At 39.8% G+C, this 12,153-nt stretch overlaps 1 protein-coding gene across 2 annotated transcripts in view; it reads left to right on the forward strand.

Annotated features, from left to right (window-relative positions):
• Nucleotides 1-12,153, forward strand: part of lrp2a (low density lipoprotein receptor-related protein 2a) — a 393,751-nt gene that overhangs the window by 71,845 nt on the left and 309,753 nt on the right. For both annotated transcript variants that reach the window (XM_059966386.1, XM_059966387.1), the window contains exons 3-8: nt 2,736-2,846; nt 3,841-3,954; nt 6,712-6,828; nt 7,192-7,338; nt 10,027-10,143; nt 11,064-11,192. In XM_059966386.1, coding sequence (XP_059822369.1) covers nt 2,736-2,846; nt 3,841-3,954; nt 6,712-6,828; nt 7,192-7,338; nt 10,027-10,143; nt 11,064-11,192 — 735 coding nt within the window. The remainder of the gene's footprint in view (nt 1-2,735; nt 2,847-3,840; nt 3,955-6,711; nt 6,829-7,191; nt 7,339-10,026; nt 10,144-11,063; nt 11,193-12,153) is intronic.

Here is a 12,153-nt window from a genome sequence, read left to right on the forward strand (position 1 = left end):
CATAGAAACATTCCTAATGTTAAGAGGCCTAAACAGATTAGATATAACAAAGTTATTTCCCATGGTAGGGGAGACTAGGACAAAAGGTCATAATTTCAGGATTGAAGGACATCTGTTTAGAACAGAGATGGGGAGAAATTACTTTAGCCAGAGGGTGGTAAATCTGTGAAATTTGTTGCCACAAGCGGCTGTGGAGGCCAAGTGACTGGGTGCATTTAAGGCAGAGATAGGTAAGTTCTTGATTAGCCAGGGCATCAAAGAGTATGGGGAGAAGGCAGGGGAGTGGAGATGACTAGAAGAATTGGATCAGCCCATGATTGAATGGTGGAGCAGGAGAAGGGCCGAATGGCCTATTTCTGCTCCTACATTTTATGGTCTTATGGTCTTCATTGTTGGGACTTGTCCGGGATTTGATTCCCTGAATACTGTGTATTTTCTGTAAGAATTGATTAAGTGGTTTGTTGGTTTTATCCTGTGTTTAAGCCAGTACCCAGGAAAGTGATTATTGATGTCGCAGGGATTAAGCTTTGGTGTGATGCAAAGAGATCACCCACAGCTAATACTTATGTTCTGAGTGAGGCAGATATCCACAGCCCAGACAAATTTTTTAGTTAGCGTTCCAAGTGCCATTAAATTATCAGGGTAAGTACCCTCTTTGAACAGTGTTTTGAACAATTGGCTGGTAAGGATGTTGCGTTAGTCCAGGCTAGCAAAGACTTGAAAGGAGTGGTGCAATTGGAGAGGTGGAGACATACTTCTAGGGAAGAGGGGAGTGTAGGCAAGAGTGAACAATTGGGAAATGAGTTTCCAGTAGCTGAGGGTGGAGACTTTAAAGACAAGTTGCTCTCATTTCTGTGAAGTGTGGGGAAGGAGTTGTCTGATGTGGTAGGTCTAATGAGTCCTTCAGTGATTGATTTAAATTCTGAGTTCATTTTGACATCACTGGATGAGAAATGCAGAAGAGTAGCTGCGGAGAGCCAAGGTTATTGTAGCCTGGGAGTGTCTGGGGTCAAGCTGCCACCCAATGGGGAAGAAAAATATGAGGCTTGGGCTTGGGATGAATGGCAGTGCTCAGATAATATGAAAAAACTGAGACTGGTAGAGAGCTTAAAGGGCCTGGTGACTGATATAGTGAGGTTCCTCAAGGCAGAAATTCCGTTAGCCATGTCAGCTAATTACCTGCAAGCTCTGCAAGATATTTTTGGCACTTCCTACATAATATGGCTTGTGCACCTTTGAAAAGTCCTAAGCTTACCATTCATATGTTGAATGTAGTAAAGGTCAATAGAAATCTATCTCCAACCTGCATTAGCTTCCCTCACAGGTTTAACCCCCTATTAAATGGGCAAATGTACATGAATTTGAGAGATTCCTAGCAAATGCTGAAGCTGCCAAGTATACGCTTTTTTGAGAATAGAAAGGCAGGGAGTATTTGCCATTTGAAGCTAAAGTATGAATAGTTATTTTTGGGGAACAAACACTAACTGTTTACATAATTTGTGAAGGGCCTGGTGTGTTGACTTTGGAGTTAATGGCCACATTTCAGGAATAAGTAGCTGGTAGATTCTACATTTGTTTTTTTGCCTTAGCTTGCATTGTTATACTACATGAAATTGTGAGGAACTGTGAGGCCTTCGACGGTCAGAGTCAGCCATGGATGTTGCATCCTAGCCATATAGATATGGAAGCCTGGGCAGTACAATATAGAGGGCAAGCTGTTGCCCATGTAGCAAGCTCACCCTCTCCACGCATCAGATAGACCCAAAGGAATGGCAGAGACCGATACAGTTTGGCACCAGTAGCGTTGCAGGAGTTGCCAAGTCAGTGTTGAACTCAAAGTAGGACTGCCTTAGGGACTCCAGCTCTGGATTTTCCCTCAGAGGTTTACACCTGAAGCCTTCCCCATGAAGTGGGTATAGCTGCAAGGCAGAAGAGGTTTGAGATCAAGGTTTTCCTTCTAGATGAGCTGCCACCTTACAAGCTCCATCTGCCCAAAGTGACTAGTTTTAAGGTTCCAGTAACTCCATTCTCCTTCTCCTGTCTGTAGAAACAGTTCCACTAGGCTTAGAAACTAAGCCACATGTGAAGGCCAGAAGCTGGACGTGGTTGTCAGAGGCTATTTGAAGCGCATGCCACTGGGAGCATTTAGTAGGTCATAGGAGATAGACCCCATTTTTGCCACCTACCTACAGGAAAGATGTAAATAAGGTTGAAAGAGTACAGAGAAAATTTACAAGGATGACGCTGGTTCTGGATGACCTGAGTTGTATCAAAGATGAATATGTTAGGAATTTATTCCTAGGAAGATAGAAGATTGATAGAGGTATACAAAATTATGAGGGACATATATAGTGTTAATGTAAGCTGTATTTTTCCTTTGGGGTTTGGTGGCACTACAACCAGAGGTAATGGGTTAAAGATGAAAGGTGAAAGTTTAAGGGAAAGATGAGGGGAAACTTCTTCATTCAGCAGGCCATGATTGTGTGGAACCGGTTCTCAGCACAAGTGGTGCATGTGAGCTCGATTTCAACATTTAAGAAAAGTTTAGATGGGTACAATAATGGTAGGGGCACAGAGGGCTATGGTCCTGGTGCTGGTCGATTGGAGTAGGCAATTTAAATGTTTCAGCACGGACTAAATGAGCCAAAGGCCTGCTTCTGTGCTGTACGTTTCTATGACTCTATATACACATGCTAATTAGACATTTATTTTGCTTTCTGTCTTTTTTTCTTTAGCTTATCCTACTTGCACCGAAATGGAGTGTTCCAATGGTGCATGTTACAACTCTAGCCAGCATTGTGACGGAGTGCTGAACTGTAGAGATGGAACAGACGAATTCAATTGCAGTACGTTCCCTTTTTCTGATGTTTAGATTGTCTGTTCTTGGAACCAGTAAGTCTTTGGCAAAGCACACAATCATACAGAAATACTGATGTACAAGTCAGATTGGAAGCAATTTAATGTATCCTCTTTTGGTCAAATTTTTGAACGGTTAATGCAGCAACTTAATCAGAATAATGACAAACTAGTCGTATCAGGGAAGAGAAAATGGAAATGAAAGTGGTATGGTTTCTTAGGTGTGAAACTCACTTACTGTTTGTCGTTCAGTTTGTGGATTGCAGAAGAGCTATATATCATTTCCAATGAATGAGTTCAAAGTTCAAAGTAAATTTATTCTTAAAATATATACCCGTTTCTGAGATTTATTTTCTTGCGGGTATTCACAAAAAACGCAAAGAAGCACAATAAATTGGAAAAAAACAAGACGGGCAAACAACCAATGAGCAAAAGAAAGCAAACTGCAAATACAAAAATCAAAATAAATAAATAGGCAATAAACATCGAGAACTTGAAAAGTCCTTTAAAGTGAGTCTGTAGGTTATTCAGTGATGGAGTGAATGAAGTTATCTCCTCTGGTTTATGAGCCTATTGTTGAGAAATGGTAACTTTTCCTGAACCTGGTGGTGAGTCCTGAGGCTCCTTTACCTTCTGCAGTTTCTTGTAGTCTCAGGCTGAACAGTTACCATATCAAACTGTGATGCATCTGGATAAGAACATTTCTGTGGTGCATCAATAAAATCAATGTGGACAACCTCGCATGTATACTTAGAAACAGGGGCAGTTGGACAATGTGTGGCAGTAGTAGCTCAAAGTAATTTACCATTCAGATTGCAGAATGCAAATTTAATTTGACTGACGAATTGTCCCCCTAGATGGTGCACTTAAGCTATGATTTTAAAAAAGTGCATAACTTGCAATGTGAATTTTTCAGTTAAGTACCTGAATCTTGTGTTTATTTTCTTCCTTTTTTACTTCTTCACTCCTTCCCAACCTATAAAGCGCAGAGATGCAATATTGGGTATTATCAGTGTGCCAATATGGAATGCATCCCAAGGTTATTTGTGTGTGACCATGATGACGATTGTGGGGATCAAAGCGATGAGCAAAACTGTGGTAATGTATTTGTTTTAGTTTCTCCATCATTATTTCCTTCTATAATAGTACTTGAAGTTAGTCCTCTTGCCATTGAGAGTAACTGAATGTTATGTGTTACTTGTTACATTTACATTTGTAGTAAATCAAAAACCCTAGTAATTGATTTGGAGCAATATGTTTGATTTTGTTAATTGGGAAATATATCAGTATTATCCTCTTTCAGTTTTTTGATTTAGTCCTCAGATTTGTGAAACTGACAATTCAAGGAAAGGTTTTCTAGAACAAGCTTTCTTTATTAAGTGAGTGATTACATGTATAATATCACATCGCTACCAGAAATGTTTAAAAGTACATATCAAATACTTCAAGCTGTTGTTACACAGAGAGTGATAAGTTGCCAGGCCTGCGCACTTTAGGCACCTCTCAGTCTCCACCCATCTAACAGGAATCACATGGCACTCATTTCCAACGTCACCTGCAACCTATTTAAACCCAACTTTCATCCAATGTCCTTGTTCACACTTCGATCCAGCCGGTCGTCCCTAGCCTTCAGTTGCCTTGTTGCATTAAGTCTCAGTTGTCTCTTGTTTTGTGGCCCCTCATGGCTTGTTATTTTGCAATTTATTATTAAGTTATTGCTCACCACTAAGTCCTTATATACCTTATAGAGTAAAAATCTGCCCACAGAACTGATAGAAAAAAGCTTCAAAACCATGAATTAAAATACTGTGTTTCATTTGAAACAACTTTGCAGAACTGCGGCAGCCAGTCCAGAAACAGTGATCATTTCAAATTATGTTTAAAGGTGAATTCTGTTGACATTAAAATGAGTAATTGTGGTATGGAGAATTAGAACAGTTCGATCATGCTTCAGACAAGTGTAAAAAAAGATAGAATAGAAGATAATGTTTCGTTTTCCTTTCTCTTTGCTGTGCTGCAGGAAATCTGCACACAACTGCAGCACACCCATCGGTGTTTAAAGAAAATCTCTCATAAATCTGTTTTCTGGAAGAAATTGCCAGTTAATATCTATTGTGGGGATTATATTGAGACGTAATACCAGGAAACAGTTTGAATTTTGCCCTTTTGTTAAACTGTTGAACTTTTTCAAATATTCGTGTCGAAATGAAGTTAGTTAAAGATGCATTTTATTGTGGTAACTCTGCTGTGATCTCTGACCAAGAATGAACACGTGGCAGGCATCTGTTGTAAGGAGAGATGCTGGTCTGATGCTGCCTGGCCAGTGTTGCTGTCCTTGTGGAGAGGGGCCTGTCTCCACTTTCTGTCTTTGGTCTTTGCAGTGGTATGGACAGAGGTTATATTTGCAATCTGTTTGTTGGACTTCCACTTCTCTTGGATTTCTAGTAATTTTATATATGCAACTTAAAAACAGCAGGCCACATATTAATCAAATAAAGAATGCACAGGAACCTCTATGTCTAATGGATATTTAGAATCTTGAGGTTGCTAGGTTGTGAAATATTTGAGAAGATTAGCCTTTCAATGAAGCCACAATCCTCCATGAGGACCACAACCTTGTATTGGTTTGGAGACTTGCGTGTCTCAATAAGTCAGGGCTTATGCTCTGGCTCTTGGGAGGGACACCCATGCCAAACAGGTCACAGGGTAAAGGCCAGACTAAGAGTGGTCCACGGGTTTGTCAGGTTCGGGGGTTCAGCTCAGGGCTAAAACTCTGACTGGTCAATAAAAATGCTACAGAAACAGCAGTGAAGAATCCTTCTACATCCAAGTATGGTCAAAGACAAACCAAGATGGAGGACCTTAATTGCTGTTCTAAATGCCAGTGGCATAATGGGCAGTAAGCAAGTAAGTAAAAAAACACAATAGTGCAGATGAGGAAACAAAAGTTCAAAGTACATTTATTATCAAAATATGTATACTTCATACAATACTGAGACTTGTCTCCCGACAGGCAGCCACAAAACAAAGAAACTGAATAGAAGTCATTAAAAACAAAAGGAAACCTTTAAACACCCAGTGGGGGGGGGGGGGGGGAGAGAGAGAGAGAGAAAAAATTCTGCAAACAATAAAGCAACCTAACAGCATTCAGAACTGAAGTTCACAAAGCCAGGCATCACTGCAGCTGATCCAGAAGTGCACTAGTTGCAGGCCACAGCCTCAGTCCAGCATGGAGATAACAAACCCTGTAGAGCAGTGGGTCACATTGGACCATCCCTCACCTCCGATCCCAGCACCCTGACCATTTCAATCTGGCCTGCTGCTTAAATCATTCAGACGAAGACTAGTATATGAGTACAATTATAAATAGAAATGCATCTATGTAAAATTAAATTTGTAGGTTGGTTAAATAGAAAATCAAACATTAATTCCTTATTTTTATGATGAGAAAAGGTCCTGCATTAAAATCATTTTTAAAGATTAGCAAAAAGTTGAAAATCATTAAAGCAATGTCAAGGCTATTGTTATATTACATATTAAAACTTGTTAACATTGTGATACTTTTTAATAGCATTGTATATTTCTGTACAACTGTAGATGATTTGATAACCCAACAGTGCTATATTCAGATAAACTGTAATTGTTTGAGTGACTCTTGTGTAATATCTCTGAATTGTGTCAGCCTGTGAACAGCCAAATCAATCCTTCCTGGCATTTGCTAGATGTCATATGAACACATTTGATTCCTCAGACTTTAAAAATAATCTGCCACTTCTTAGTTTTTCTTCAGTTTCCAAACTAATTTTGTTAATTGGTGCATAGGGTGGTAATAATGTTGTTTTGTTTTTTTCTCAGCTTATCCGGAGTGTACAGGAGAATATTTCACCTGTCCTAGTGGCCATTGCATTCATCAATATTGGCTCTGTGATGGAGATGATGACTGTGGAGATAATGCTGATGAAAGAGGATGTGGTAAGAATGTGGGCCATCAGTCAGTCTATTAATGAGTGAGATTAATGGACAGATAAATGGGGATTACAGAATTTAGCAGTCATGCATTTGAACATGAAGCAGAGATGTTGCGATCTTCACTATGCAGGGACAATGAAGTTATCTTTGACCTTGTTTATTTCACTAGATCTGTAGAAGGTAAGACTTAGGAGCAGATTTATTATACCTCTCGGCCCCATTCTCTTGCCTTTTCTCCATAACCTTAGACATCCTGACTAACCAAGAACCTATCAAACAACACCTTAATCCAAAGGGTTATCTAAAATTGTGTTTGGATCATGCTGGCTCTTCTAAAAATCTGCCTTTGTTTATATTTTTGAGTAGAAAGAGGGGAACAGGAAATCTGCTCTCCAAGGCAGTGGTATTGTCCAAGCTCCCAGCAGTGCATCTCTCTCAACAAACTATGTGATGGGATCCAGGACTGTTCCTTTGCTGAAGATGAAACTAATACAACAGCTGGAAGGAACTGCAGTGAGTAGTCAGATATTGTTAGAACTGTTTGTCTCTTATCTGGAGAATTTGTCTGATAGAGGAGCGTGTACTCTTGAAGAGCCTATCCTCTTGTCAAGGTAATTGGAAGCCTGGTTATGAACTCGGATACCGTTAGTTATTTGACAAAAGGAGCTTGTCCTTGTACAGTACTCACTTATATCTATTAATCTAAGTATGCAGTGCAAAGTACTCTGAATTTAATAGTTTTATTCCAACAGAGGTCTCTACATATTCCATTTAAGTAGAAAGATAAGTTCTAATGCTCTTGCCTGGTACACACCCCATTTTTCCCCCTGTGCTCTCTCCCCAGTGAAAGCTGATAAAGTGGCGCTGTGGTATCTTACTGAGCATCTGGGGCATACCCATCTTTCGGACAAGTCTCTGTCCACATTCTGTGGCATTTTTTAATATTGTCCTTGCATTTCTTACTTTGAGTTTTTTTGCAAAATTGGCGAGATTTTACATTTTACTACATCATGATGTGTTTCTCAAATCATCTGAGTGTCTGCATTTTAAACGCTGTCTTTATTGGAGTCCATTGAAAATGTAATGATTTGGGTTTTATTTATAGTCTTATGCTTAGAAAAATCTCATGGCCAAATTCTGTGAGTTCTTGCCAGGTGCTCTTGTGTTGATGCTTTACTGTGCCAGTGATGCGGATTCAATTCCTGTCACTCTCTGTAAGGAGTTTGTACATTCTCCCCATGACTGTGTGGCTTTCCTCCAGGTGCTCTAGTTTCCTCCCATAGTCCGAAGATGTACCAGTTGGTAGGTTAATTGGTCATTGTACGAGGGGTGATTGATAAGCTCATGGCTTAAGGTAGGAGTCAGTTTTAGAAAACCTAGCATATTTATTTTTCAACATAGTCCCCTCCTACATTTACGCACTTAGTCCAGCGGTTGTGGAGTATACGGATGTTCGGCCTCCAGAAAGTGTCCACAGATGTGTGATTGATAAGTTTGTGGCCTAAGGTAGAAGGAGGTGAGTTATACAGCTCTCTTTACATGCACTTGCAGGTCAACTCTCTGAGTGATTATGCAGAAAGTTTGAAGTTAATAACTTATCTTCTGCTAGCTTAGGCCACGAACTTCTCAATTACCCCAATGAGTTATTAACTTCAGATATCTGCTGAGGAACTGGATGCTGGAATCTATATAACAAAAACATGAGATTATAAACATGAAAAATGTTCACCTAATAACATCAGGGGCATGCACTCATTCCCCAAAAAATCCAGCAAAACTTAAACTTAATGATTTTTGTTCATTGAGGCACAGCGTGAACAGGCCCTTCTGGCCCTTCAAACAACATCGTCCAGCAATCCCCCAATTTAACAGTAGCCTAATCACAGAACAATTTATAATGATCAATTAACCTACCAATGGATACACCTTTGGACTTTGATAGGAATCTGGAGCACCTAGAGGAATCCTAGTCGGTCGTGGGGAGAATGCAGCGTCGAACCCAGGTCACTGGTACTGTAAAGTGTTGTGCTAACCACTACTCTACAGTGCTGTGTTCAGGTCCCTGTCAGAGTGAATTGCTTTATCAGAGCAATTCAAAAACAGAGCATTTACTAAAAATAGGGAATTATTAAAATATAATGGTGCTTCAACTAAAAAATAAAATCTCTGTACAAATGTACAAAATCTGAAGAATGGTCCATTTTGTGTTGTTTGTGGATAATAAGTTGAGGAGTTGGGGGTTATAATTACCTGCAGTGTTCAGGTTTGGGGGGGTGGTGAGTAAAATCAGTAAAGTTTCTGTTCCAATTTACTGTCCAGTGGCACTTATATTGCTGATGAAACCAGCAGTGGATAGTGTCAGTAGTGTTATGTTAGTTTTTGTTTAAATAAAATTACCCCCTCATTCTCCTTTATTTCTTTTAGGATCAAAGGTCACGGATTCTATTTACTAATGGGAATTGCTTCCCTCTATTTATTCTATCTAAACCAGTCACAAATAATTTTAAGACAGAATGCCTAATATCTGATAGAAATCCCTGGCTATAATGTTAACACATTCCGTGCATAGTATTATCTTCTGGGTGATGGGGTGGAGATGTGTCTCGACCAAAGGAGATGTAAGGTGCTCCTTCCCTCTGCTAGCCTGCAGGTCACCCTTGGGCAAGATGTAACACCTGTTTAATTTCCCTGATCAGGGTCACATGAAGCCATCAGAACAGGTGGCTGGTGCATATCACCAGGTGCCAGTGGTCCTGGTTATGCAACCACTGGCACCAAGCAGACAATCTCCGAAGTGTATTGATAATGGTTGGGATCACCAGTCTTCTAAAGACACTGCACAGAAGAAGGCGATGGCAAACCACTTCTGTAAAAAAAAAAAAATTTGCACAGAACTATCATGGTCAGGAGATGATCATTTATGTCATCTAACATGGCATGTAATGACAATGATGAAGATTATCTTCTAGATTTTAATCCTTTGTCAGTTGAAATCTAGCAGGTTTTCTATAATGGACTGTTCCATTCTCTGCCACTACAACAACACGCTCACAAGGTTACACTAACAGTCATATTTCACTTCATAAACATGTTTGAAGCAATAGAAAAAATGAAACAGCTGTCATCTCTATTGTTAGCAAAAGCTTAATTTTATTATTAAAGTTATCCCCTAAATACATTTATGTTTTTATTTTCTTTTAGGTGCAATTAACTGTGCAGCTTTAAGCTGTGAATATCACTGCCGTTCTTCCCCATTGGGTGGGATCTGCTTTTGCCCATTGGGATATGTAGTGGACACCGATGGCCGCTCCTGCATTGGTGAGGAATGCTAATTTGCTCATCTGCCATAGTTATGATTGGGTAAAAGGACAAGAAGCACAATTATACAATTCCAGGAATCTCTGTTTGGTACATATGATTAGATCTTCATGTCCTTTGATTTACCATATCATAAAATATAGGAGTAGAATTAGGCCATTTGGATCATCGAGTTTGCTCTGACATTTCATCATGGCTGATCCATTTCCCTTTCAGCCCCAATCTCCTGCTTTCTCCCCAAATCTCTTTATGTCCTGACTAATCAAGAATCTATCAGCCTCTGCCTTAAATGTACTCAATGACTTGGCCTCCACAGCTGCCTATGGCAATGCATTCTACAGATTCACCACTCTCTTGCTGAAGAAATACCTCCCTCATCCTTCGGAATGGACACCCCTCTATTCTGAGACTGCGTTCCCTGGTCTTAGACTCCCCCACCATTGGATATAATCCTCCCCACATCCACTCTATTGAGGCCTTTCAACATTCAATAGTTTTCAATCAGATCCGCCCCTCATTATTTTGAATTTCAGTGAGTAGAGGTCCAGAGGTATCAAATGGCATCACATAATATGTCTTTCAATCCTGGAATTATTTTCGTGAACCTTCTTTGAACCCTCTCCAATGTCAGTACATCCTTTTTTAGATAATGGTCCAAAAACTGCTCACAACACTCTGTGAGGCCCCTTATCTAAGTTTTAATTTTGTATCAGTTTCTGAGTTCTTCCTTGACTCGCTCTCCATTACATCGTTATTTAGAGTGGCGAGGTCTAAGGAAACCTCCAGGAGGATCATGATTTGATAGAGCGTTCTTGAACCTGTCTCCACACTTTGAAAGACACGATGTTAGGAAACCCACAGATTTTTGGTGCAATTGAATCCAGAAATGTTTAACTTCTCTCTGTTTTCTTTAAATGTAGACTTCAATGAATGTAGTGTTTGGGGAGCTTGTGACCAACTATGTGAAGACAGAGCAGGAAGCTATGCATGCTCCTGTGTGCAGGGCTACGTCCTGGAGCATCACAAGACCTGCCGAGCCAATGCATCATGTAAGTTTGAGCGTGACATTCCTATTTGACTCTTGTTTTGTAATTCCTCCTGTAGGTGAAAATCAGTCTTAACCATGGCTAAGAATGTGTAATTGTTCAAATCTAGTTTATAAGATGTCACAGAGCACGGTTTGAGTTGCAGTGTGTAAATGCATTCAGGGAATCTATGGACAACCCTTCCAAAAAAGAACCAATGTCATTGTTTTTTGCAGCTTTCATAGAATTCCAGTGACTACCATCCAGAATCTGTATTCGCGCATGTAGCCTTGAGAATGACATAGTCACATAGAGGCTTCTAAAAGAGGTTTCTTTGTTTTGTGGCTCTGCCTAGTGGGAGATGAATCTCAGGGTTGTACAAGTATACATACTTTGACAACAAAGTACTTTGAACTTTGCCTTCCCACTGATTCGTTGATCTGCAAAGCTGTGTTAATCCTTCTGTGACAATAACATAGTTGCTGGACATGAAGGTGTGTTAGATTTTCTGCTTCAAGAAGCTTTTGGCTGGCCTTCTAGAGCTTGCTGTTTACATGAGAACACTCTAAAAGGAAGATTTTACTCTGTTCTACCCTGGCATAACCACTGGACATTAAAGAGGAAATTTTAAAATTGAACATGTAAGGCATAAAATCAAAATTCCAATCCTTTATGATAGTTCTGTGAAGCCCTTTACAAAATTATTATTTATGATTAATTATTTATTATCAATAATACATTTATTATTAATAATGGGTGTAGGCGTGGTAGCATAGTTGTTAGCACAACGCTTTACAATACCAGTGACCTGGGTTCAATTCCCGCCACTGCCTGTAAGGAGTTTGTATTATCTTCCCGTGACTGCGCATGTTTCCTCTGGGTGCTCGTGTTTCCTCCCAAAGTCCAAAGATGTACCTGTTGATAGGTTAATTGGTTATTGTATATTGTCCCATGATTAGGTTAGAGTTCAATGGGAGGGGGGGAT

Source organism: Hypanus sabinus, chromosome 4, assembly GCF_030144855.1.
Source record: "Hypanus sabinus isolate sHypSab1 chromosome 4, sHypSab1.hap1, whole genome shotgun sequence".
NCBI classification, from domain to species: domain Eukaryota; kingdom Metazoa; phylum Chordata; class Chondrichthyes; order Myliobatiformes; family Dasyatidae; genus Hypanus; species Hypanus sabinus.